Source organism: Pteronotus mesoamericanus, unplaced genomic scaffold (genome assembly GCF_021234165.1).
Source record: "Pteronotus mesoamericanus isolate MK-2021 breed Mesoamerican mustached bat unplaced genomic scaffold, CSHL_Meso_final contig_130, whole genome shotgun sequence".
Classification (NCBI taxonomy): Eukaryota; Metazoa; Chordata; class Mammalia; order Chiroptera; family Mormoopidae; genus Pteronotus; species Pteronotus mesoamericanus.
Window position 1 is genome coordinate 24714478 of NW_026555060.1, and position 27966 is coordinate 24742443.

The 27966-nt window shown below is 37.0% G+C and overlaps 2 protein-coding genes across 3 annotated transcripts in view; one reads left to right on the top strand and one right to left on the bottom strand.

The window, feature by feature from the left end:
• SEC61A2 (SEC61 translocon subunit alpha 2) overlaps positions 1 to 27962 on the top strand; it is a 36777-nt gene extending 8815 nt beyond the window's left edge. Inside the window, exons 4-12 of one of the 2 annotated variants that reach the window (XM_054593538.1) lie at positions 5417 to 5495; positions 6303 to 6434; positions 6559 to 6668; positions 11190 to 11343; positions 12333 to 12493; positions 13053 to 13250; positions 15460 to 15651; positions 16393 to 16469; positions 27718 to 27962. In XM_054593538.1, the coding sequence (XP_054449513.1) occupies positions 5417 to 5495; positions 6303 to 6434; positions 6559 to 6668; positions 11190 to 11343; positions 12333 to 12493; positions 13053 to 13250; positions 15460 to 15651; positions 16393 to 16469; positions 27718 to 27814 (1200 nt within the window). In that variant the 3' untranslated portion in view covers positions 27815 to 27962. Of the gene's footprint in view, positions 1 to 5416; positions 5496 to 6302; positions 6435 to 6558; positions 6669 to 11189; positions 11344 to 12332; positions 12494 to 13052; positions 13251 to 15459; positions 15652 to 16392; positions 16470 to 18564; positions 19720 to 27717 lie in introns of those variants that run through there. The other variant, XM_054593532.1, reaches the window with a different exon arrangement.
• NUDT5 (nudix hydrolase 5) overlaps positions 21926 to 27966 on the bottom strand; it is a 31532-nt gene continuing 25491 nt past the window's right edge. Inside the window, exons 7-11 of the mRNA XM_054593577.1 lie at positions 27193 to 27288; positions 26543 to 26644; positions 24563 to 24571; positions 24373 to 24426; positions 21926 to 22191 (exon numbers count right to left, since the gene is read on the bottom strand). Of these exons, the coding sequence (XP_054449552.1) occupies positions 22082 to 22191; positions 24373 to 24426; positions 24563 to 24571; positions 26543 to 26644; positions 27193 to 27288 (371 nt within the window). The 3' untranslated portion in view covers positions 21926 to 22081. The remainder of the gene's footprint in view (positions 22192 to 24372; positions 24427 to 24562; positions 24572 to 26542; positions 26645 to 27192; positions 27289 to 27966) is intronic.

Sequence of the window (27966 nt, forward strand, 5' to 3'; positions counted from 1 at the left end):
CACATACCTGGGTTATGGGCCAGGTCCCCAGTTGGGGCCTTGTGAGAGGCAACTGATCAGTGTTTCTCTTGCACATTGCTGTTTCTCTCCCTTTCTTCCTCTTTCCCTTCTCCTCTCTCTAAAAATAAATAAAAGTAAAATTAAAAATAAATAAATACAGTGTATTTAAATATTTTATAGTTTTAGCTTGTATGTTTTAGTCTATGATCTATTTCAAGTTAATTTTTGTGTATGGCATGAGGTAAGGTTGGGGTTCACTTTTTTTCTGTATTGATAGCTAGTTGTTGAAAAAACTATCCTTTCTCCAAAGCTTTGTTGAAAATGAATTAACCCTACATGGATGGATCTATTTCTGTACTCTCTGTTCTGTTCCATTGATCTGTGTCCATGCTTACGGTAAACCACTCTATTTGGTTTCCTGTAGCTTTATGCTAAGTCTTGTAATCAGATCATAGTAGTCTTCCAACTTTGCTGTTCTTTTTCAAAATTCTAGGTTCTTCACATGTCCATATAAATTTTAACGATTTTATTTATTTATTTTTAGAGAGGGAGGAAGGGAGGGAGAGAGGGAGAGGAACATCAGTGTGTGGTTGTCTCTCATGCGCCCCCTAGTGGAGACCTGGCCCACAACCCAGGCTTGTGCCCTGACTGGGAATCAAACTGGTGACCCTTTGGTTTGCAGGCTGGCGCTTAATCCACTGAGCCACACCAGCCAGGGCTATATGTCCATATAAATTTTAGAACCATCTTATCACTTTTTTTATAAGAAAGACTGCTGAGATTATGATTTGTATTGCATTGAATTTATAGATCTTGACAGTAGTGCATCTTCTAATCTGGGGGTCAGCAAAACATTTTCCTGTAAAGGTTAGATAGTAAATATTTTAAGTATGACATTCTTATGACTGTTTCATGCATTAAATTTATATATTTTATTTTTTCTTTCCATAGTATATTTACATAATTGCCAAGTTGTATCTTTTTGACTTTCTCCTGCTGAGGCAGTTCTGCTTAGTGTGGGTGATTTCTTGACTCTTAATCCCCTGAACCTCAAAACAGCTTTATTTTGCCTTCCAGCCACAATTTAAGGGTTTGGTGTCTTCTCTTCTACCCTGTTTTCTTTACTCTAGGGAAGAGTGGAAGGTGAGATAAGCTGAGATAAATGCAGTAAATGCTGCCTGGCTCAGCCCTCTATTTCTTAAATTTTTGTTTCGGGTCTTGTGAGGATTCTCTCCACCTGACTGAGCAGGGCTCTGTTCTGGTTCCAACCTCAGAGCATTGCCCAGTTCCCAATTCATTGTAGGCCTGTTGTCGTCAGTCTCATGGGAGAGAGAGCCCCATGGCCCACTTGTCTCATCATTTCTTCTTAGCTGCTGTTTCAATTCCCCTTCTAGTCAAAGGAGAAGAAAAAGAATCTGTGCAGCCTGCTCATGTTTGGGATGGATTTGAAATGGAGTGGGAATTCTGAGGGTTCTCTTGCTGTCCCTTTGTGAGATTGGAGCAGCTTTGTGCTGAGTCTCTCCGCTCCTCCATTGTATGCTGTTTTCTTCCCCTGTGATCACTAAGTGCTTCACATGTTTATCTTCCCCCTTTTCTTGTTTGCCACCTTGTGGATTTTGTTTTGTTTTCCTTTGCTTTTAAAATTCTTGTTAGCTTTTACTCTTTTATTTTTATTTATATTTATTTATTTATTTCCTGGTCATGTGTCCTGAACAGCAACTGATCCCATGAACTTTAGGTATATGGGACGATGCTCGAAACAGCTGAGCATCTCTACACCAGCCAGGGCTGTTTAGAGTATTTGATTTTCTTTTTCTTAGATAAGTCCCTTTAACATTTCATATAATAAGGGCTTGGTGATGATGAACTCCGTTAACTTCACCTTGTCTGGGAAGCACTTTATCTGCCTTTCCATTCTAAATGATAGCTTTGCTGGATAGAGTAATCTTGGATGTAGGTCTTTGCCTTTCATGACTTCGAATACTTCTTTCCAGCCCCTTTTTACCTGCAAGGTTTCTTTTGAGAAATCAGCTGATACTCTTACGGGAACTCCTTTGTAGGTAACTCTCCTTTTCTCTTGCTGCTTTTAAGATTCTCTCCTTATCTTTAATCTTCGGTAATGTAATTACAGTGTGCCTTGGTGTGTGCTTCCTTGAGTCCAACTTCTTTGGGACTCTCTGAGCTTCCTAGATCTCCTGGAAATCTATTTCCTTCACCAGATTGGGGAAGTTCTCCATTATTTTTTCAAATAAGTTTTCAGTTTCTTGCTCTTCCTTTTCTCTTTCTGGAACCCCTGTGATGAGGATCTTGGAACGTTTAAAGTTGTGCCAGAGGTTCCTAAGCCTCTCCTCATTTTTTTGAATTCTTGTTTCATCATTCTGTTCTGGTTGAATGTTTCTCTCTTCCTTCTGCTCCAAATTGTTGATTTGAGTTGGTGTTTCCTTCCATTCACTGTTGGTTCCCTGTATATTTATTCTTTATTTCACTTTGCATAGCCTTCACTTTTTCCTCCATTTTGCGACCATACTCAACCATTTCTGTGAGCATCTTGATTACCGGTGTTTTGAACTGTGCATCTGATAGGTTGGCTATCTGTTCATTGCTTAGTTCTATTTTTGGAGCTTTGATCTGTTCTTTTATTTGGGACACATTTCTTTGTCTCAGCACTCCTGTTAGTTTGGAAGGGGCAGAGCCTTAGATATTCACCAGGGCGCAGCAACCCAGGTTACAATATTGTGATGCTGTGTGTGGGGGAGGGATCTGAGAGGGAACAATACTGCTTGCTTGGCTCTTGGCCAGCTTTCAGTCTTTTCCCCCGCTACCCACATGCAAATTGGTCTCTTCTAGTGCTGATTCCCAGGTGGGTGGGTTTGTGTACCGTTCTAGGACCCTGTGGGTCTCTCAGATGAACTCTCCTGTGTGGCTGGGGGTTTCTCCCACTGCCACATCCCCCACAGATTTTAACTCCAGAAGTTTTGAGGTTTCCTTTTCCCACACTGGAACCCGGAGTGGCACGGTCTGTCTGGCTCCCCAGCTGTTCCTCTGGTTTATCCTCATACAAATGTGGGACCGCTTGGTGTCCTGGCCGGTGCCTTGCCCACCCGGTCCTCCAGCTGCCGCCTTGCCGCTCGCCTTCTCCGCCCCGGTTGCCCATCTCTGCCCCTTCTACTGGTCTGGATGAATGTTTCTTTGACTCCTTGGTTGTCAGACTTCCATACAGTTTGGTTTTCTGGCAGTTTTGGTTATTTTTTGTTTTTAAATTTGTTGTTCTTCTTTTGGTTATGTGAAGAGGCACAGTGTATCTACCTACACCTCCATCTTAGCTTCTACTCTTTTACTTACTGTTAAATAATGTGTTTTCTTGTGTCAGGGAGGGAAATTCTGTAATTTAATTGCAACTTGCCATCTTAACCCAGAAATAATCTTTCTTGATTTTCAGTTCCCACTACCTTTGGAAATCCCTAGTGCTAACTTTTTATTTGTACATCTAGTTGGTTCAGGATTTCCATTAAATCATGAAATTCTTGTTTCTCTAAAGTACTACACATATTTTGTCAAATTGAAACTGATTATGTATGTGATATAGTGCAAAGTCTCGAACTGTGCAACTGTGGCAGAGTCACAGGAAACAGCACCTGTTGTCATCCAGCTGTTGTACATGATTCTGTACATGTATAGCACTGAGTAGTGTGCATGATTTTGTACATGTACAATGCTGAGTAATTGCTACAATTACTGAGTTTAATAATCCTGTTTACTACAGGAAAGGAGGAGCTACCCTTACTAGAGGAGGTTGGCTGACTTCTTCAATATCCCACACAGAGTCTAACCATGGAGGTGTAGTGCCTGTCTCTACCAGGGGCAATTAAGGAAAGTAATTTAACTGACCTATTTCCCAATTAGGGGATATTTTGATATGGACTATCTGGTAGTGTTAGTTGGTTTTTATGCAATAACTTTCTTCCTCTCCATCCCTCATATTAGCTGAAGGATGTCTGCATATCCGTGCTTATTTCTTCATCAGTTTTGCTCCCAGCTAATAAATTCAGACATCTAAACTCCTTGTTTTTATTAGTTTTGCACCCCAGCTAATAAATTCAGATGTTAAAAGGGGTTTAGGTTGACCAGATAGGTTGTTTAAAATCTCTGGCAGCATCTTTTACAATTAAAAAAAAAAATCAGCTTCATATAGAGAAGGTTTTTGAAAACTGGAAATGTATTTTTCTTTGTGTCTTTTTCTCACATGGTGGAAGAGGTGTATGGGGCAGTGCTGAACATGAGTCATATAATAGGAAACATGCTTATTTTAGAAAATTTTTGATAAATACAGAAAAGAACAGAGAAGGAAAAGTCAACCATGATCTCAGTGCCTACGGATAATCATTGTTTAGTGTATAAAAGATATTTATAACTTGTTACCATCTATATATATTTTTAGAGTGTTGAACTTTTTTTTTAATTTAAAATTTTTATTATTTCCATTTAGTCCCCTTAGACCCCCCTTCCCTTGAACTTTTACTTTAAATATACAAAATTTGTGCCTTTCCTCAACAATGTTGAGAGTTTCTCAACAATGGCAATAACTTTTAGGCCAGGCGAGTATTGGCTGTGGAGGGCTGACCTGTGGGTTGTAGGATGTTTGTCAGCACCCCTGGCCTCTGCCTGCTAGATACCAGTAGTCTCTTCCCTTGAGTTGTGACAGCCAAAAAGTTCCTCAGATATTGCTGGACATTCCTTGGGATGGGGGTGGGGGAGCACAATTGCCCCAGGTTTCAGCTGTTTTATATGTAATATTTTAACATAAGCACTTCCTCATTCTGTAACGAGCTTCATAATTACGATCTTTAGTGGCTGCATAAATTTTCTACTGTATATATCTTGAGTTTTAATTTGGAGTATGACCTTGGCTGTCATTAGTACCCCTAGTTTTACAAAATTATTCTGTGACGAGGTAGGCATATTCTGTAGTTTAGTGATAGTATTTTTTTAAATTGTGGTAAACACAAAATTTACCATCTTGACCACTTGTAAGTGTACAGTTCAGTAGTGTTAAGTATATTCATGTTGGTGTGCAACAAATCTTCATACTGATAGCAGTATTTACTAGTGGAATGCTGTAAGTAATGATTTCTATAGTTTTTATTTTCATTAAAAAACTTTACCTTTATGGGTGGGGCCGGGGAGAGTGGTAGGGAGAAAATGGAGACAGCTGTATTTGAACATCAATTAAAAAAAAACCCTGAAAAAAACCCCAAACTTTACCTTTAAGGTATACTTGCTTTGTTAAAGAATATGAGAGTTAAGGGTTTGTTTTTGTTTTTTTTTAATATTGCAAACGTTGTATGAATGCATTACAAAATAAGTTCAAACTTAATTTAGATAATATTTTTGTAAAATGTTTTTTGTTATATCATAGATACCACTCTTTGGAATCATGTCGTCAGATTCTGCAGATCCTTTCTACTGGATGAGAGTTATTCTTGCATCCAACAGAGGTATGTACTTGTTGTTTTTTTTTTTTTTGGCCTCTGTACTAGAGCTGACATACAATAGATCTGAAAATGTAGAAACTATTTTTTGAGTCCACAAGGAATGGGGGGATTTGATAAAAGAAACTTATTGCCTGGGAGAAGAGACAAATATGTAAATAATTATAGAACCATGTGTTTATTCTAATTATAGAAATATGTACAGAACATAGATGTACACAGAGAATGGAATGCTTAGCACTGTCTAGAGCCTTGGTTCTTAACCTTTTTACATACTTTCTTTTTTTCCATTGTTTTCTATTTTCTCTGGTTTTTTTTGCTACACGCTATGTTAAGAACATTTTTATACCATTAACTATTCTACATCGTTTTAGATGACTTTCTGTGTAATTTTAGATATTGCATTACAAGAGTCACAAATCTTTTTTAGTGTCTTTTTTTTATTAGCTTGATAATGTCATTTTTGGGCTTGGTATGTAATTTTAAATTTGCATTAAAATAAAATGTTTAGTGTAAGTTTTAAAAATAATGATTTGGTCAGAAATCTTGGAAGATTTTTTTCAAAAGATTTCTTTAACATTTTAAGGTCAGCGTTTATAGATATTTATGTCTTTTTAGTAGTAATTTTTATTTAATGCAATTGTTGCAAGTTCGTGTTAGTAGAGTGTTTTAGTAATCTAATGTTTAAGGAATGAAAATTTGCTTGTTAACATTTAAATATGTTATTCTGTAGATGTAATTAAGGACTGGGACACTTGTAAGGTAATCTGTATTGTATATAGTGAAGATAAATTCTTTCCCCTTTCTTTACAGGCACTTTAATGGAATTGGGTATTTCCCCAATTGTAACATCTGGTTTAATTATGCAGTTGTTAGCTGGAGCCAAAATCATTGAAGTTGGAGATACACCCAAAGATAGAGCTTTATTCAATGGAGCCCAGAAATGTGAGCATTAATACAATTAAAGAGCATTTTCAAATTTAGGGATTTTTGTGGTAAAGATGTTTTTCTACAGTCTTTTTATGTCTGTGGTTGTAACATGTACTTCTTTTCCCTCAATTTTTGTCAGTATTTGGTATGATCATTACCATTGGGCAAGCCATTGTGTATGTCATGACGGGCATGTATGGGGATCCTGCTGAAATGGGTGCTGGAATCTGTCTTCTTATAATTATTCAGGTAAGAAATCCTATGTTTTATATGCAGATAACAAAACCTTTTCATCCTCTTTTCCTAACAATTTTTTAGGTGAGTAAGATGTTCATTTTCTTACTTTGAATTATTTAATTATAATATTTTGATTATTGATGTGACATGTATCAGTTATGTTAATGTGAAAATTTAAAATTTAGTGTAATAGCCTCAAAACTGTGTAACATAATGAATTATGGATCAGCTGCATTACATCAAATCTAAGATGCATGTTTTTCACATTTTGATGTCTGAAATCAGGATATGTTTTTAAAAATATTTTTATTTATTGATTTTAGAAAAAGAGAGAGATTGATTTGTTGTTCCACTTATTTATGCATTTATTGATTCGGCAGTGCTCTAACCAGCTTAGCTACCTGCTAGAGCCAAGGGGCTTTTCTTATAGTTGACAGTGTTTTGTAAGTGTTATCAGCCAGAGACAGTCATGATAGTTGTTTTTTCCTGTATGTGTATCACCTTGATTATAGCTGTTCATATTATCACATTAGTTGTTGATATATATTTGACCTTAATTACTTTTTAGAATGTCTTCCAAAACTCTTCTGCGATTTGTTTTTGAAATAAAAAGTTACTGTATGTACACAAAGGCACAGAAAGAGCAAGCTAGATTACATCTAAAAATAACTTTTTTGGTAAGTAAAAAATAAAATTTTTTTGTAGTAAGTTGTGTCATAGTTTAATTGGCAGTTTATATTTCTTTCTTAGTGGCACACAAAATAGTGTCATTAGAAATAACATACAGTATTTGAGTCAGTGAAATACTATATAAGTACCCATACATGTATTTTATGGAATGGAATTTTTGAAGGCCAACATTTTTCCTCTATCAAATATCTTAAAGTGTGTAAAGTTGAGTAGATATTTGTGTAATGTACAATCTTTTAAAATCATTTAGAGTAGTTGCCCAAGAATGGATTGTACTTTAATTATATAGTTATTCAGTGTTTTTTTAAAAGAAAAAAGTTTAAATTAAACACTGGGCATCGGGAGTCCTGCTTATATTGGAAATGCTTCTTCTTGCTCACCCCATGAAATTAGGATTAATTCAGGAAATTTTTTTTTTTAATGGGCAGAAGGTTCCAGGTCAGAAAAATAGTTGTAAATAAAATCAAAGTACTATTTATTAATATATGTAGTAAGAATTATGGGCTGTGGCGTGGTTGCTCAGTTGGTTAGAGCGTTATCTCAGTATGTGAAAGTTGCAGGTTCAGTTCCTGGTTAGGGCACATACAAGAAACAACCGATGAATGCATAAGTGGAACAACAAATTGATGTTTGTCACTCTCCCTGTCTCTAAAAAAAAAAAGGAAAAAAAAAAAAGAAATGACCATCTCAGACTGGCATAGTTATTTATTTTTTAAAAACCTTATTTAGGAAGCAGATCATAAGAATCATTTAGTGAATGTGACTTAGAACAAGCAGAGTTAGATTGTTTGGGTATTGCATCATTAACAATAGGGTGATCTTTTCTAATGAGTTGGAAGTTTTTGTCTTTTGACAATAGGAGGAATTTTAATTTTTGATGTATAATCTGAGTCTTTAGGAAGTTATCTAAGCCCCTGTGTGTTCCCATTTGGTATAAAGTACATTTCTTTAAGGAATAACACTGTCATTATTTCTCTATCTTAAAAATCACTTGGTAGGCAAATTTATAGCCCTTGGGAATTAGAGGAAGAAAAGTTGGAGCGGTTGGAAGAGAAGATTGTCTGAAAACTGAATTTAATATCTTTCAAGTGCTTAAGTTTTCTTCATCTGCTTTTGGCATTGTTGAGGATACTGAGTGTTGCCTTACGTTTTACTAGCATTTGCTTTATGCAACCTTAGTGTAGAATAACCCTGAAATTTAAAAGGTACTCAGAATTGCCCTGACCGGCATGGCTCAGTTTGTTGGGTGTGACACTGCAAAGTGAAAGGTCACTGGTTTGATTCGTGGTCAGGGCACACGCCTGGGTTGCTGGCTTGGTCCCTGGTTGGGGTGTGTGCAAGAGGCAGCTGACTGATGTTTTTCTCCCTGTCTTTCTCCCTCCCTTCCCTTCTCCCTAAATAAATACATAAAATCTTTTTAAAAATTAAGATACTCAGAATTGGCATCTAGCTCTTAACATTATACATTAGTAAAATTTTTAAAGCATTTTACTAAGACTAGACTTAGACCTTTAGGGAACCTCAGCTGAGCAGTTCTGGGTTAGTTAGATAAAGTGTTGACGTCTTTAAGAGTCAGTTATAGATTTAAATTAATATAAAATGGAATTAAGCCATTTTAATTTTTTTATTCAGTGTTACAAATACAGGAATAGTTATATTCCAGGAATGAAATAAGTAAAGTGAATATATATTAATTTATTTACATAATTCTGGTGTACAAATACTTGTTTTATGGTAGATTCTTCTAATGTTAATGTATAAGGAAATATGGCATGTTTAATCATGGGTGGGTAATGACCCATTTGCATCTTTTTAACGCATTGCTGGTATTGGAAAATACGTGCATACATTGGATTGGTGTGTTTTTACCTAGAAACATAGGTTTTAAAAACTGATTACATGTTGTTATGCAAGGTATTTCTCACTTTAATTATTCTTTTCATTCACATGGTCAGTGTCTTTCACTGTGAGTTTTGAAATCTAGATAGTGGGTCTTGATTAACATAAAAAAAGAATTGAAACTCTCAGTGTGCATGGCACGTTGTAAAGGTAAGTATTGTTTTGTCAAACTAAGTTGTGTGTCTGTGCTTGCATGCCTCTGTAGGGTTGAAATGTAGTGTCGTTTTTATACCTGCCTTAGAGATTCATATAGAGTATACATTCTGCAAGAGCATGCAGTAAGTATTCAGTTCTTATCACCATTCTAGTCAATGAGGTGCTGCAACTTCCTGGTTTCTAAATCCTCTCATAGGCATGTATGCGTTTTACTATCTTTTATTTTATTTCTTTAATTATAGAAATTTCTTATTTAGGTTTCTCTATAACTCCTTTTTTCAGTTAGAAAAATGAGTTTGATTTTTATAGAATATACACAGATTATCGTCTGATGGACATTGGTCTGAAAAGGTGGTTCGGAGAATTACAGTTGACTAAGAGCTGTCCATATGATTCTGGACTAGTAACTTAATCAGTCATTTAGTCAGAAACCCATAATACTTTTTGGTTAGCTGATAGTTTATTAATAGCTATTATTCCCTGCATGGGCTTGGGTTTCTGTATGATTGGGAGTATTTATCTATTACATAATTGTGGTCAAAGTAAAATCTCAGTAATAAGTCCTACCTTCTCTTTTTGTTAAAATGTCAAACTTGATTTTCAAACAGTAAAGGATTTATGAGCTCACCTAGAAGTTTTGAGAATGTTACTCTTTTTACAGTCCATTCAAAGTTAAACTAAAAGACTGTCAGTAGACAAGTTAGGCTTTGTACAACTATTGAAGTGGCAGTTAAGGGGGAAAAGAAAACCCTATGTAAGTTAAGCATGCTCAATATGGTGACTGTAGTTTGTTCTCCCTTCTAACAAGGTTATATCAGGGGAACTGAGTGAACAAAGGGGGGGAGGCGGTGCTTCAGAGCTGGGAGGAATGGCAGTAGCATTTCCTCACTTCTGTAGGAGTGTGTCTTTATAGTGGGGACAGGCATGAGATTGGGCGTGTAGAAGCATATTTTCTCCATGTTTGATTAGGTTACTGAAGTGTGGGCAAGTAGTCATATGACCAAGGCCACTTTCAAGACTAACACTTATTTTTAATTGGTGCTTGCTTTTACAGAAGTGTCTTTTCCAAAAGGAAAATTAAGAATTTTCAATTTAACATAAATTAAAGTTAGTATACTTTCATTTAAAAAAAAAAAGCTTTAGAACCTAGTGAACCCTGTCTACAAATTTACATTCAGTCTTTGTCACTATATGTATAGAATGCATTTTTACATTGTCGTAATCTGTGTACATATTAATTTGTGCTCTACTTTTTGACTTATTCTATAGACATATATAATACATATAAATATGTACAGTACTTAAAAATGTATCAACATATTTCACATATGTTTCATGGCTTTGTGAAGTTGGATCTTGTTATACCATAATTCATTTGGCCTTTCACTTACTTGGAGATATTTGGGATATGTTCAGTTTCTTGCAGTCTAAAATTCTACAACTGTGAACATTTTTGTTTTATAGTGGTCTTTCCAATAAACTTTTTTTAAGGGAATAAGCCTTATTTCCCTTATTGTAAAGGAAACTGTTCATATGGTAATGTCTATGTTAAAAGTTGAAATGTCTGCTGTATAAAGTAGCAATATTTCCAATCCTTTGATTTTCAGATTTGGCTTCTGACTAAATAAAGTGAGTTAATAAAAGATGCAGAGAGTCATGATAGTAATATTACAACCATTAGGTTTGAATGTTAGACATGCTCATACTTTGAAAGTAGTCATTGGTGCTTGTCTTCCCCTTTCTTGAGTTTTTTCTTGCTTCCGCTTACTTGCATTTCTTTCCCCACAGTTGTTTGTTGCTGGTTTGATTGTGCTGCTGTTAGATGAGCTGCTACAGAAAGGTTACGGCCTGGGGTCTGGTATTTCCCTCTTTATTGCCACCAACATCTGTGAAACGATTGTCTGGAAGGCCTTTAGTCCCACTACTATTAACACTGGCAGAGGTACATTGCATAGTGACTGCGACTGCAGACTGCACGCGTGTTGCTGGATGGGTGCTGAAAAGTAACTCGAAACAGAGCAGTACAAGCCTGTAGACATCTGGGTGTGCTGTTCTGGAGGACAGTTGATGTTTATTGTTCAAAAGTTAATAAGCATAGATTTTGTGGGGTATGAAATATTACTTCAAAAAGAATATCTAAATTTCAGCCTCTGCTCATTTAAAATTTTAGTGGTTGCAAACATTTCAGAATTTTTATTTGCTTAAGCCATTGCAGAACTCATCAGTCTGACTGATTTCAGCATTCCTGGGGGGATCAAAAAGTAGTAGATTAAGATTTTTCAGCTGAAAAAACTGATATTCTTTGTATCATCAGAGAGCACTAATACTTTTGCTGCTATTCTACTTGGCTTGGTAAAATAGCACCTAAATTTGGAAAGATACCATTCTGTCTTTCCCCTTACCCGTGTCTACTTCTCTCAAATGCCATCCTAGATTTGTAATGGGTAACATGTAAACTGATGCCTGCATGAAGAAAATAGCAACAATGGTTTATTAATGTTCCTGGTAAAATAAATTTAAAGGCAGGTTTGATAGAGTAACATATATCTTTTGATTCTGATCTCTTTACTTTGCTTTTCTGCTGCTGCCCTTCCACCTTCCCCCTGCCCCCCAATACTCTCTTCCTTTCCTGTAAAAATAAAGGAGAAGCAAAGCATTATTAACTAAATATATTTTTGGTTTATTCTACTTTGACTGTTTTAATCAAGAATAGTCTCTTGAGAAAACTTCAGACTTATACTAAAAAAACATGCTTTTTGCCTTAATGATCTAAATAGTTTTAGGAGCTGTACATATGGCTATATCATGAACACATGGATTATTTTGATTTATATTTTCTGTTGTGTGCTGGAGTTTCAAGGTTATTTGTTTTGACCTTTGGGACAAATTTGAATGGTGTGTCTAAAGTTCTTTTCTGTCTTGGTTTATCAGGTACTGAGTTTGAGGGTGCAGTCATAGCTCTCTTTCATTTACTGGCCACCAGGACCGACAAAGTCCGAGCTTTAAGGGAGGCTTTCTACCGTCAGAACTTACCCAATCTCATGAATCTCATTGCTACTGTTTTTGTGTTTGCTGTTGTTATATATTTTCAGGTAAGTATAGTCTCTTTCCTGAAGTAAGTGGGATGTGGGTTTTTATTTTGCTTTTTAAAAAAAATTTTTTTAGAGATTTTATTTATTTATTTTTAGACAGAGGGGAAGGGAGGGAGAAACAGAGGGAGAGAAACATCAATGTGTGGTTGCCTCTCATGCAGCCCCTACTGGGGACCTGGCCCACAACCCAGGCATGTGCCATGACTGGGAATCGAATCATCAACCTTTTCGTATGCAAGCCAGCTCTCAGTCCAGAGAGCTACACCAGCCAGGGCTTATTTTGCTTTTAAAGAGAAGTATGCCATTTGAAATGTTCAGTAACTAATATGTCAGTGTTTCAAAATCTAGTCAAGCAAATAATTCCTTTTTTAAGACTTTGAGGTGTAAAGTAAAAAATAGAATGAAAATGAAATAGAAAGGTATTTTTGTTTGTATGTCTCTATGTAGAAGGCTTTAGTTTTATTAGCAATATCTTTTCATGCTCCCTACTGTTACTGTTTTGACTCTGTATATTCTGTATGTGGTATGTACAGTTCCATTTTTAATTTTCACTTTTTAGGGATTTCGTGTTGATTTGCCCATCAAGTCGGCCCGGTATCGAGGACAGTACAGCAGCTACCCCATCAAGCTTTTCTACACCTCGAACATCCCCATTATTCTTCAGTCGGCCTTAGTGTCAAACCTCTATGTTATTTCCCAGATGCTATCTGTTCGATTCAGTGGCAACTTTTTAGTAAATTTACTAGGACAGTGGGCAGTGAGTATTTTGTTATTTATTCTGTGTTTAAATATTTATTCTAATTTGCATTTCATGGTTGTATTTTTAACTAGAATAGATGAGCCATAATTGAAGCGGTTGCTGTAACATTTTTAGAGTCACCTAGAAACCATTTTCACATCTCATTTAAGTGATCTTTTAGGCTGAAATCACAGTGGCTCTCACAATTCTGTTTTGTAATCTTATTTCATTATTGTCTAGAATAATGGTTTTTAACAGGAAGCTACTTGTTTTCTTTTTTTTAAAAAAAAATTGTTTTATACTCACCAGAGGACATTTTTTTCATTCCTCTTTAGAGAGGGGGGTTGGGGGGCGGGGGGAGACACATGCACAGAGACACAGCAATGTGAGAGAAATGTCAGCGGGTTGCCATCTTATACATGCCTTGACCAGGAATTGAACCTGCAACCTGGGCTTGTGCCCTAACTGGGAATCAAACCCATGACCCTTTGGTCTGTAGGATAATACTCCAACCAACTTGGCCACACCAGCCAGGGCCAAGAAGCTATTTGTTGGTAATGCATGGTATACAGAAATTATCCTTTCCTGTTTTCCAGTGTTTCATGACCTGAATGGCAATAAACTAGTTTGTGATTAACTGGGTCAGAGACAGGCTTGTAATTACTAGACTCAAGAGAGAACAGAGTTGCTAGACATAGAATTACTCAGCGAATAGAAATAATAAATTTTGATTTCCTTTTACATGACCTTTTTATCACAGCTTCTTCTAAAGCAGTCCAGCCATGTTACTGTTGAAGTGTTATAGGATTGACTTTTGATTGGTTTAAATTCTGTCACCTGACCAAGTATTTTTTTCCCCCATCTAGAATTTGTATTCCACTAAAGAATTTTTTTTACAGTCATTATACTGAAATATGGGGCTTATTCTGCGTATTTATCTTACTATGCTATTTTTTTTTTTTGCATTATAAGTTACAGTGACTGATACATTTATGCTTTTACTGAAGATAATTTTTTAAAAAATAGTTTAACAGGATAAGACAGTGGCTCTTGAATGTTAGTGGAAGGAAATAGGGTTCCTTTTATCTGTAATACTCCTTTTCCATTCATTTAACAGACATTGGATTACCTGTGATCAAGGGAGGGAGCTTTTCTCCCTGTCTGAGCTGATAATCCAGCAATAATTATTACTATAATTTCAAAGTAATAAATGCATTGAATAGTATAGTGTTGTGATCTTGACTAAAATTTCTTTTTATGAGAGAATTATTGTGAATTATCTATAAACAGTGCTATAGACTCGGGAATAGTAATTGTAGGGGCACAGTAATAGAATCATTTGGAACTTACAAATTCAGGAATCAGCTATTTTAATCATTGCAACCAGAAATTGCTTCCCCATACCCTGTATCCCAAAACTTTTATTTAATATGAGCAAATACATGCTATTGGCATTTCTGTTACTATAAAAGTTCCTAAAATATTTGTATGTATAAAAATCCCATTCTATGTATGTATTAAAAGATTTAGTATATACAAACAAGATAAAGTTTAGGCAGTGAGTTGTTAGACTTCTGTCAGTATTTCATTTGCACTATTAATAGAATACTTTGAAAAAAAGAATCATATGTAAGGATCTTAATGTGTTGCATGCTTACTTAGTTCAGAAAATTTCAGATTCTAAATGTAATCAGAGATTGACTGTAAGTGGAATGTTTCTGTGTTCAGGAAAGGAAGATTCTTATAGATATATTATAATTTTTTAAAAATTACTCTTCTGTTAACAATATATCCAGATCTTTTAAAAAAAAAAACCTAGGAATTTCTTTTTTAAGGATTTTATTTATTTTTAGAGAGGGGGAAGGGAGGGAGAAAGAGAGGGAGAGAAACATCAGTGTGTGGTTGCCTCTCGTGTGCCCCTTACTGAGGACCTGGCCTACGACCCGGGCATGTGCCCTAATTGGGAATCAAACCGGCCACCCTTTGGTTCGCAGGCCCGCACTCAATGCACTGATCCACACCACACAGGGCTATATCCACATCTTTAGAGTTGCTTACTATATAATTTTGAAGGAATGAAGATACTAGATACAAAAGCCACAGCCATTAGCTGTAGGTGCTTTGAAGTTAAAAGATTGTCATAATTTTTTATGAGTTTGAAAAGTTGTAAAAGTGTATGTTTGACAAGTTAGGTTGGCCATTTGTTCTTTTCATCCTTGTTCTGTAGGATGTCAGTGGGGGAGGACCAGCTCGCTCTTACCCAGTGGGAGGCCTTTGTTATTATCTTTCTCCTCCTGAGTCCATGGGTGCCATATTTGAGGATCCTGTCCATGTGGTTGTTTATATCATCTTCATGCTGGGATCATGTGCATTCTTTTCTAAGACATGGATCGAGGTGTCTGGTTCTTCAGCCAAAGATGTAAGTATTTGTTTTGTTTCAAAATAAAAATAATTTTTAAACTTTAGGCGTCAAAATGGTAGTTGATACTCTTAATTTGCTTTTGTAATTTAAACTGTAATTCATACATTCTTAATGAGGTAATGTCATCCCCAGGGGGTTAAAAATTGGTTCTTGGTAGGTGAAACATTTATAGATTTTATAATGGTTTGTGACCCCCTGGAGCTCAACCCTACGTGACAAAATCTTTTTTTTTGAAAATTTTTTAAATTCATTTTATTTTTTTAAAGAATTTATTTACCCATTTTTAGAGAGGGGTAAGATAGGAAGACGGAGAGAAACACCAATGTGTAGTTGCCTCCAGCGCGTCCCCCACTGCGGACCTGGCCTGCAACACAGGCATGTGCCCCAGACTGGGAATTGAACTGGCAACCCTTTGATTCTCAGGTCACCACTCAGTCCACCGAGCCACACCAGCCAGGGCAATCTTATTTCTTAGTATTAATTCTTCTTGAGGGAGGGAGGTGATAGTGAAAAAAAACCAACCAAAAAACGAAACACTGGTTTAATGAATGTTTGGGTAGCGTGGTTGTGCAGTATTGTAGCCTCAGTCTCCTCAGGTGTAATAGGAATGATATGACAGTGCCTACTTCGGGGTTATTGTATCTTCCTTGTGTGTGGAAAGCACTTCACACAGAACCTGGAAGATAGTTATAGTGAGACATAAGAGTTTGATTTTAAGAGTTGCTTTTCTCTCAACAGGTAGCTAAACAGCTTAAAGAACAGCAAATGGTAATGAGGGGCCACAGAGATACCTCTATGGTTCATGAGCTTAATAGGTAAGGTCATTAAATTTCATCCCTAATGGGGGGCACGGGGGAGAGACATGTACTCAGTTTTTCAGTCTTTCATTTCTTGCCAAATGTTATTCTTTAATTCATATTTGGAGCATTTCTACTTCACAAAAAAGGAGCAAAATTGTTCTCCACATCAAATTGACACCTAAATTACTTACATTGGAATTGTGTTCCCCTTCACACACTTAGCCCAGCTAAGTATTAAAATGTAAATAGGAAGTTCGTGTTGTTGGTTGGCTGTACATAAAATCAGATGGGAACTTATAAAAACTACAAATATTTTACTTCCAGGAATTGTGATTTATTTGGTCTGGGGTGGGTCCCAGGCATGCTTTTTATTAACAGCTTTATTGGTATAATTCACATATTATGTAATTCACTCATTTGAACTACACGATTTAGAGTTTCTTTTTTAGTATACCCTGTGTAATCATTATTCTCTAATTTTAAAAAGATTTTCACCACTCACAAAGAAACCTTGTACGCATTCTTTTCCATTCCTACCCCTCTTCCATCCCCACAACCCCAGGCAACAACTTTTTACCTTCTTTCTCTATAGATTTGCCTATACTGGACATTTCATACATATGGAATCATGTAATATGTGGTCTTTTGTGAATAGCTTTTTTAGCATAGTGTTTTCAGAGTTCATCCATTATCTGTGAATAATACTCCATTGTAAGGATAATACCATTTTGTTTATTCATTCATCAGTTGATAGAAATTTGAGTTGTTTCTGCTTTTTGGCCATCATGAATAGTGTTGTTATGAATATACTTGAAAGTTTATATGGACATATTTTCATTTCTTTAGGAGTGGAATTGTCAGGTCATGTCATGTGTTTAACATGTTGAATTACTGCCAAATTATCTTCCAGTGGCTCTGCATGTATGAAGGTTCCAATTACCACACGTCCTCTCCAGCGCTAACTAGTTTTTGCTTTTGATTATTATGTAGCCACTTAGTGGGTATGAAGTGATACCTCATTGTGGTTTTGGTTTGCTTTTCCTTGATGAGTAATGATGTTGAGCATCTTTTCATATCCTTGTCCACTATTTATTTGTGTATTGTCTTTGGAGGAATGTCTATTTAAATCATTTGCCCATTTTTAATTGGGTTGTCTTTGTTATTGAGTTGTAAGATTGTTTAAAAAAATATTTTGATGTCTCTTGTCAAGTATGTTATTTGCAAGTACTTTGTCTCATTCTCTGGATTATCTTTTCACCTTCTGGATGATGCCCTTTGCTGTACAAGTTTTTGATTTTGGTGAAGTTCAATATCTGTTTTGTCTTTGGATGCTTTGTGCTGCATTTGGTGTTGTATCTAAGAAACCACTGCCTAACCTGAGGCCACAGGATTTATTCATTTTTCTCTTAGGAGTCTCAGCTCTTATGCTTCAGTCTGTGATCCACTTTGAGCTAATTTTTGTGTTTGGTGTAAGATAGGGGTTTAGAGTCCTTCTTTTGCATGTGGATATCCAACTGTTCCATAATTTGTTGAAAAGGCATTAGTATTTTTATTTGAACTTTATTAATTGAGCACATAGATTTCAGAGAATAGTATAATTAATCTGCATGTACCTAAGTATATCCATCTTCAGTAGTTATTCTGTCATTCTTGTTTCACTTACCATCTCCTTCTTTTTTTCTTTTTTTCCTGGAGTATTTTAAATACAATTCCATTTTATTTAATGGGTAATCCTAACATGCAGCCAAGGCTGAGTTACTGTTGGAAGAGTATTATCCACCTCTTGAAATCACTTTGAAATGTACTGTTTATCTAGAAAAAGGAGCTAAATCACCCATTTTAAGATGATATTAAACATTTTTAGTACTTAAATCTAATTGAAGATTCTAATTTGCTATCAAAATCATGTATTGCCTTTCTTGACTATATATGGGTCTCATAATTAGGGATTCATTCCCTTAGTCAGTTTTCATCAACATGTAACCACTGTGGATAACCCAGTACTGCAGACTGTTCCCTGTCGGATTAGATTAATTACATTTCAACATGTTACTGCTTTTGTTGCCCTTTTTCACTTCCCTCTGCTGCCTGACTTGGTTTTGTCTTCTAGGTATATCCCCACCGCAGCTGCATTCGGCGGTTTGTGCATTGGCGCCCTGTCAGTGTTGGCCGACTTCCTAGGGGCCATTGGCTCTGGCACTGGAATTCTGCTTGCAGTCACTATTATCTATCAGTATTTTGAAATATTTGTTAAGGAACAGGCTGAAGTAGGTGGGATGGGTGCTTTGTTTTTCTAAATGTTCAATACTTTTTTGTGTGAAGGGAAAACATTTTGACACACCGTTTTTGTCAAATAATGCTGGCTCCCCTTTTTCCCCCCTCATTTTTTTTCAAGTGCTAACTGTCCCATTTCTGAAATGGGCACCAAGCTAAGCCTGTGTGCAGCATTAGTACCAGCTGCCTTAACACTGAAGTTTACATTATTCGTTAGAAAATATACATGTAGTGTTGCCTGTGATGCTGGAAACCAATGTACCTGCCTTACCGTGTTCAGTTGTGACGGTGAGGTGACATGGATCAGTTTTGCACACAACATTGAAAACACTCAGTAGTCCCCCCACTTGTTTAAAAATAAATGTAGTTCGGATCGCCACTTTCCAGTATTTTGGGCTTATTTAATGAATTCTGGAACATTTATATCTAATCTATGTTTTAGATATAATTAATTTTTATACTTTTAAAATTCATAGTATCCTTGTTCCAACCCTCCCTCTCCATCCCTCCCTTTTATTTGTCCCTTCTCAAAAAGCCACTTAGCCCAGATGGGCAAAATCAAGCTTCTTAAAGCTTCTGTCACTAGAAAAACTGCTTATAATTATTGTCCCTGTTTTCCATTCCTCTTTGTTCCCAAGGACAGCACAGTTGGTGCTGTTTTTACTGTATTGGCTATGCCTTTGAATTCCAAGTCACTTGAGAATGCTCTTTCAAAATACTATGCCCCAGTTTTTTGTTTTTTTGATCCCCCCCCCGCCCCAAATCCCTAAAAGATCTAATTCTCAAGCAATGTTTGTAGTTCAGTGGGGGTGAACAGTGAGTAATTCATGCTAGGAATCTGTGTACGTTGTTGTACTTTATAGCAGCAACATGAGTGTAAACAGTAGACTATAAACTTTTATTTAATACAACTGTTTCAGTTGTGTTGGAAAAATAAAAAAAGTCTGATATTAAATGCTTTGTATAGGTTCACTGTATTCATACAAAATCCATCCTGAGATGCCTGTTGCAAGAAGTTAAATGTAATTAGTTCAGTATTTACTCCTAAAATGTTGAGGGATGGTGACCAACTTAAGGTTGCTCAGTTAGTTATGTCACTGACATTTGGAAACAGGAAAACAGTGATCTCAAATGATATCCCAGCCCCCCACCCCCATTTGAAATAGCCGTTCTTTATCAGTAATTCACTTTTAAAGTATGTGCTGTATTGTCCAAAAAGAGATCAGACTTAATTTTTGAAAGACCTCCTCTTCAGCAGTTTGTTTTCCATCATTGTTTACCTTCTCAGTAAGTGCAGGAAGTACATCTTATTTAGCTTAGGATCACAAAGCCAAACAACTACAGGGGCAAGGCACAGGAAGTAAAAGCAGGTCAGACAGCAGGGATGGTCAACTGGTGAACATCTCCAAAGAGCTGCAGACATTGTTACCATAGAAACAGAGACTTAGTGTTATTATATCTGATTGTTTTTCAAGAGAGGGTAAAAAATACGGCTTTTGTAGGAAACCTTTAACTTTTAAATTCTGAAATTAACAGTGCCAGCTGATGAAAACGTCCAGACTTCAAGTTCTTAAATTGACTTAATTTCCAAAGCATAGCCTTTGATGTTTATAGGTAACATAAATGGCATTAAGAGTATGTGCTAGGATTTAGCTATCACTTCTACCTTGCACTCTTAGGAGGAGTAAGATTAAGAAAGGACAGATAGGTGTTACGAACGTCTGTCAACAGTTGAGAGTACATTTTTCAGTTCTCATAGGGAGTGACTTAGGAAGAGCTGGTCTGTTTGGAGAGGCAGGTCTATGCTAGAGTCTGTGTATTTTATATATGCCTTATTTCTTAATTTTGAAAGAGGGATGTAGTAAGTAAGGGAAATTAGAAGACTTGGTCCTTGAGAGCTCAGGGAACAGGATCAAGATCTCTGGAGAATTATGATGCCCACGTTTAAAAGTGAGGATTTTTAAAAAGGGGTTACGGGCACAAGGGTAGGCTACTATTAGAGCAAGTAGTTGGGGCTTAATTTTCACAATATATATAAGCAGAGTAGACTTGATTTATATAGTTCTCTGGTTCCCAGAATTCTTTCCATCTTAAAGAAGTGCACTATACAGATCTTACATTTATGCTTAAAAATATCTCTGGAAAAGTCAGCGAATCTGTAGACAAATGAAATGAGTTGCAGTGTTTTTGGCATCAATATCCTGGCTGTTTCTGGTTCTGAGGGTCTGGCCAACCCCTGGGTCGAGGGCTCGAATCATGATAGGGCTGGCCAACGACAATCATCCTGAGACTTCTGCTGGGCACTAAGCTGAATGGGGGCTAAGTAATGACCCTGGAGTTGTCGGAGGCCATAAAAGTCAACCCAAGATTCCAGCTCAGCTAAGAGGTAAGATGACGGCCCAGTAACCCTTGTAGATGTTTTGGGCGACAGGCTTTAGGCATGGCATAAGCCAGAAATAATCACAGTTTTTCCTTTAAAGCAGTTTGTGCTGACTGTGTTTCTGGTACTTGCCAACCTTGCTGACTACACTCAGGATTGAACTCCAAGACAGTGATGCCCCAAACCATGTAAGTCTTACTGCCATGGATTTGATTTGTTAAGTACTTTTTGAGGTAAGGCTAGGAATTGACATTCTAAAGTATGTCCACATGCTTTAGAGGGAAGAGTCCTATATTTTCATTAGCCTCTTAGCCTTGCTACAGTGAATGGTATCAGACATTTTTCATTATGTAAGAGCTGGTTTACCTTCAGTATTAGGTGGGTATAATGACAACAGCTAAATGTAAGCATTTTCTTATCATGAATGTTACTCTCATCCTCTGCTATGCAGATTAATTCCATATAACATAATTCAATTAGAAAGGTCCAAGAAAATAAATAAATATATATTATATATATATGTTATATATAATATATATATATAAAATATATGTATGTATGTTTGTTTTAAAACTGTTTAAACACTAATGCAGTAAATCGTTATTTGCATACTCAGCTACAGAATTTTATGTTGGGGGTCCAGGGTGGGAATAATTGAGCTAATTTACAATTCAGGTCTTTTCTATAGTAATACCCCTATCTCCTGGACTAGAGTAGATAGTAGCTGAGGTTTAAAAAAATGGAATAAGCATATCTGCATTTATGTTCTTCTCCATTATTAGCTGGATTTAGCATTTCAATGAAGGCTATAGCCTACCTATAATTACAATTCCATACCACCACGTGCATTCTGTTATTTTTATTTTATGAAAAAGGTACTTTCAAATCTCCATTAAATTTAGGTGAATACAAAGTCTTAGTGAAGGAAGCCTTGTGGCCTCATTTACAAGAACATGGCTATGCTCCTCTGGCCTTAAAATTTCAGGAAGGGCACTTCAAATGGCTTTGTGTTTGCATGTTTCAGCGCCAGAGCATAGGAATATACCCTAGAATCCACTGTCAGGTGTTCTTCAGTTACCAGAGCTACAGGAAGCAAAGGATACAAATTAGACAGTTAAGTTTATAGAAGATAATACCCCTCATCATTCAGTCAATATTTACTGAGCAGCTTTCCTATGCCAGTCCCCATGCTAGATGCTGGCGGTACAATGGTGAACAAGACATTTTCTGCCTTCAAAGATCTTACTGTAGTGGAAGAATAAAGGATATAAAAAATCAGGGTTTATGGCTTGAGACAAGAAAACAAAAAATTAAGAATAAAGACAGAAGAGCACATATTATTAGAGATGATGATTTTATGTGTTAAAATAGCAAAGCATTACAGATCCATGTGTTCATTTATAGCTCACTATCAGACTTGGCTACTAGGAAGCTCTATAGTGATGATCACTAAGTAGCTTACTGAGGACATCCCCACTGCTAGGGGATACATATTTTGCACATGCAAATTAACTGCATGCGGGACAGGATTAGAATTCTATCGAGACTGAGATCTCAGAATCTTATTACAGAGGGTTTTAATGAGAACTTATGTTTCACTCAGATGGAGGTTATCAGATTTCAAACCTGTCACTCATTTTCCTAACCACTTGTTTAGAACAAGCTGAGATATTTTAATACTCAGAGGCAGGGTATGTCCTATTCTGCCTGCAGGTGCATTCCCTGTAACAAACTGAACTCAAAAATCCTACTTCTCAAATGTGATTTGTTGCATAAATTACTTGATTACTGTATTTCGATTCTAGTAAAGCTAAGAAAATTGGCTCTTTTGCTCCTCCCCTCTACATAACACTTTCTACCTTCCTTCTCTTTCTCACTCTCTCGTTCCCCCTCTTCTACGGCCAGAAGGGAAAAGGGAGGAATTTTAAAAATAATTTTCTAATATAAAAAAAATAATAAAAAGAGCATGTAACATTTAAGCATTGTGTGTCAACATTATCCCATTTACTTTTACTCATGCCTCCTCAAACATAGGGGCTGTTGTTCCTGTTCTATGCGAAAAACTTGAAAGGCTATGAAACTTGTTTGAAGTCATAAGTCATGGTCAGCTGAGTCTCAAATCCAGTCATCTGTCTGGCTCAAAGTTAAATCTTACCTATAATTGATGGCCACAGCTTCATCTGAATAAATACCTAATAAATTATTGAGTTCTGGCTGGATGGCTAAGTTGGTTGGAGCATCATCTCATATATCAAAAGGATGCAGGTTCAATCCCTGGTTGGGGCTTATATGGGAGGCAACTGACTGATATTTCTCTCTTACATTGATATTTCTCTCCCCCCTCCCTTTCTGTCTCTCTAAATTCAATAAAAATATCCTAGGGTGAGGAGTAAAAAATTTTTAATAAATTATTGAGTCTTTTCAGTATGAGTATTTCAAACTTCGACTCTGGAGGTGGTTTTTAGAACTAGACCTAGGTCTAGTTTTTAAAACAGCAAAGTAGGAAAAACTAGGAAGGGAAACTTTGGGAATCTGAAATCACAGCAGTTTTTGAAAGATCCACTTTACTTTTCAAACAAACAGCACAGACATTAGAAATAAAACTGTAAGCCATTAGTGCTGAAAGGGGCAAGAAAGGAACTGCTCTCAAAACGTAGGGCCAAACAGTGCTTCAAATTTTTGAAATAAAAATTGAATTAGTGAATAGGCATCTACCCAGCTTCACGAAAGACCTCTGTCATGTTTTCAGTACATCCTAATGTAGTTATATCAAAGGATATCTGTCCACATAACCTGACTGACTTTCTTTCTTTCTTTTTTTTTTTTTTAAACAAAATCCCTAAGAGATGGGCTGGCCAAGAATTACACAATGTACATGACCAGTAATTTACTAAGGGTCACACTGCTAGATGGTTAATATGGGTCATTATATCAGCACTTTGCACTTAAAGGGGAACTGAATAATAGTCCTTCTAACTTATATCATGCACAATTTGGGCTAATCAGTGGGGTTATAATCTTGACTGTTCTTTAGGAGAGAAAAGGCCTCTGCTGATTGCATTCCTGCCATGGAATGTTTTGCTCACCTTTTCAAACTATGCCACCCAGAAAGGAAAATTATTATTGGTCAACGGCAGTTTTAATAAGTTTCTAGGTATTTGACTTTTAAGGAGAAAATAAAAAAAAATTATATTTAGTTCCCCTCTGCTGGGGACAGGGAAGGGAAAACTAGAGAAAGTTGGACAATAATTCAAGAATGCTTACCTTCAAGTCTCTTCATCAGGTCATTCTTTGGTAAGGAAATTACTTCCACAAATTCTAAACAAACAAACTGCAAGTGAAAACAAAGCTAAGGAAGTGGGGGAGAGCCTACCAGAACAACACAAAATGCCTGTAGCCATTACCACTACATTAAGCCATATACTGGTCAGCCACTGGGAGTTGAGTAACATACCTCCGTCTCCTGCAAATAGAAGGAACACATTTTAGCAAGGCGTGGAATGGTAAAACATTGGACGACTTTTGTGTGAGACATATCAAAAAGGCTACATAGGTGCTCAGAAGCACCAACTCATGTACTTTCTGTTTGGCCTGGGAGCTAGAGGAGTGGGACTGAGAGGAAACTGAAAAGGGCATCAGGGACAGAGGGAGCAGGATGAAGTCTTTCCTGCTGAGTGCCTGCCAGTGGTTGCTGTGGCTCCCTCCAGTGGCCGGGGGGCGGAAATGCAGAAGCGTGCTCCTGTTGCCCTGGCAGGCTGCTCCTGCCTTCCTTGCTGGCCAAATCTGACAGTAGTGGTCCCTGGACAAAATGGAAGGTGGAGGTGGGGTGGGTGCCTGTCAACTTCAGAGGGAGGGAGGGGAACATTTTCTATTTTCTGATTGCTTACGGTGCTGGAAACCTCAGCTATCCCACTTCCACCTTTGCTTTCTTCCCTTGGCCAGGAATCTTCCTCTTTTCCTAACTTCTCAATCTACACAAACTGCCTGAGTGCTAACTCAGATCTTACTGGTCTTTTAAAAAAAGGCTATAAGAATTTAACAGAAACCCGGGTCACAAAATTTACCATTTTAGCCATTTTAAAAGTTATAATTCAGTAGCATTAAGTAGATTTACATTGTTGTGCAATCATCAGCACTATCCATTTCAGGAATTTTTTCATCATCCCAAACGGAAAGTTGAAACCCATTAAACACTAACTTCCCCACCCCTGTTGACTCTCTCTTACTTGTTGTCTCTTAATGCACTGACTTTATCTTATATTGACAGAGCCACACAATATTTGCCCTTGTGAGGTTTCTTTCACTTTGCACAACGTTTTCAAGGTTTATCCAAGTTATAGCATGTATCAACACATTTTATTCTTTCATGGCTGAATGTGATTCCATGGTATGAATATACCACATTTTGTTATCCATTCATCTTTTAATGGGCATTTGGGTTGTTTCTACCTTTTGGGTACTGTGAGTAACACTGTATACACACTAGTGTACAAGGTATTTGACCCTCTGCTTTCGATTCTGAGGAGTATAATTAGGTATATACCTAGGACTGTAATTGCCAGATCACATGGTATTCTATGTTTAACTCAGGAACTCCCAGACTCTTTCCACAACATATTATGTGTATATTTGCTAGTTAAAAATCAAACATTTAATGCTTTGGCTGGTATGGCTCAGTTGGTTAGGCGTGGTCCCACAAATGAAAAGGTTGCTGGTTCGATCCCTGGTCAGGGCACATGCGTGGGTTGCAGGTTTAGTCCCCAGATGGGGCATGTTTACAAGATAACCAATCAGTGTTTCTCTTCCCCCTGTTCCCTTCCTTCCCTTCTCCTCTCCTTAGAAAAAAGAAAGAAAGAAAGAAATCCCCAAAACCCAAGCATTTAAAGTCAGCTGCAAGGGGATACCCAGACATTTAGGAACAACTAGAGGATGAGAAATGGAAGACTATCACTCTCACACACAATTTCTTGTGTGTGCATCAACACCTCTTTTAAGGGGGTGGGCAAGCACATGGAACTGACTTGCTAGGAAATACAGAGCAAAGACTTTCCTAAAAGCTTTTCTAAATGTGGAACTCTGTAGAGAAGAATTAATAAGCTACTGTCTTGTAACAATTACTTGCATGCCATTCTTTATAAATATGAAGACAAATCTGATTTTGAAGACTTCACTTTTTAACATTTAGTCTTATAGCTAATATTACTGAGAAGAAACTCCATGCAAAAAAATAAGGAAATGTGTAATTTAGCATTTTATATAACAAAACCATAAAAATCAAATTAATCGTAAAAGAAAAAAGCTAAAATACACAAAATTATGGAAAGAGCCAAGAGTACTAATGAAGCATCTACAATCAAAAATCAAACTAGTAACGAGAAGTTAAAAGATGTTTAATGTGATTCATCTACATTAAACATAGCCAACGCTCACGTACCTGGCTTTGGCTTAGGTCTTACATTTTCAGCCTCATCTCCATTAATAGTTACTGTCACGATGTGTGTGCTACAGTTTGACACACCTGGATCCATGCAGACAGCTAGGGAGAGAAGCAGCAGGTTATCTTTACAGACACCAGTCAGAAGTCAAGTTTCATGACTTAAATGTCTTTGGAAGAAGACTCGGCTCATAATTCCTTTAACATAGAATTTATGCAGGAAAAGTAGTTTTCTCCAGTCACTTGGTATATGCTGTAGGACTACAGAGCATATAAATAGTACTTTTCCTGAGGGATTCCACCACATTAAGAAAAATCTTTTAGAGAGGATCATGGCATGTGGATGAGGTAAGTATGTAATAAAGCTTAGAATGTAAGAAACTCTGGAAGGCAACACAATTTCCTAATTTCTTATCCAACTTCAGGTTTTTCCTGCTCAAACTTGCTCTCATTTGGAGGGGAGGGGAAGTTCACATGTACCTGGTGCCCAAATCTAACTGATTTTTCTTCAGTGAATTAGCCAAAATAAAAGCCATCTGAATTCTGACCATAAAGAACATCCAAAGAATCAATCCTTGAACACAGAAGAATCTTCTTGGCTAATTTTCAAAAGTTTGTCCCCAAGAGCATGCCTGGAAAGCAATACAAACCTGGTGAACATTCAGCAACATCACCTTTATAGCCAGTTTCTTCCTCCAGCTCTCGCAGAGCAGCTGCTTCTGGGCTTTCGTTATCATCTATGAGACCTGGAAGTCCAAGTCATTTGTGAGGTGGGAGAGAAAATCCACTTTTCTTTGAACCTCTCCTCCTAACATAGCTGCTGCTGAGCTATGTGAGAAGAATCAGGTTTGTGAAAAGTGGTCTTGCAGATAAAAGTGAGGTTTGGAACTTTCACAGAAAGAAAGAAAAGGGCAAAAGAATGAAACCCTGGGCCGACTAAGTTGGTTCTGACAGCTCTCACACCTGTTCTCTTACTTAGGCCTAGACTGCTTTCACGTGTTGGCACTAAGATGCAGCATAGGCAGTACCCATCTGTGAGGACAAGTGACGTGGGGGCGGTGGAGCGGTCCAGGTTTCGGACCTAGCGATGTGACCGCAGCCCAGGAAGCCTGCTATTTTTTTGTTTCCTCTTAAGTAAGAGACAGTGTTACCTATCTTGCCTTCCTCCCTCACAGAACAATATTGAGACCCTGTAGTGAAATGCTGAGACGAAGATCACCTCTGAGGGAGAAGAGCAGAAAGGACAGCTGCAGGCTGGTGGACTTTCGGTAACTACCATGGTCACTATAAGGGGTAAGGAGAGAGAGGCCAAGTGGGAGGAGGACAGTAGCAGCTCTGAGTCATTTTCCTGAAAGGAGCGGAAGATTGTAAAAAGGGAGGTGAAATACAGGCTATTCAGTTACTTTTAAAGTTATTAATTTCTT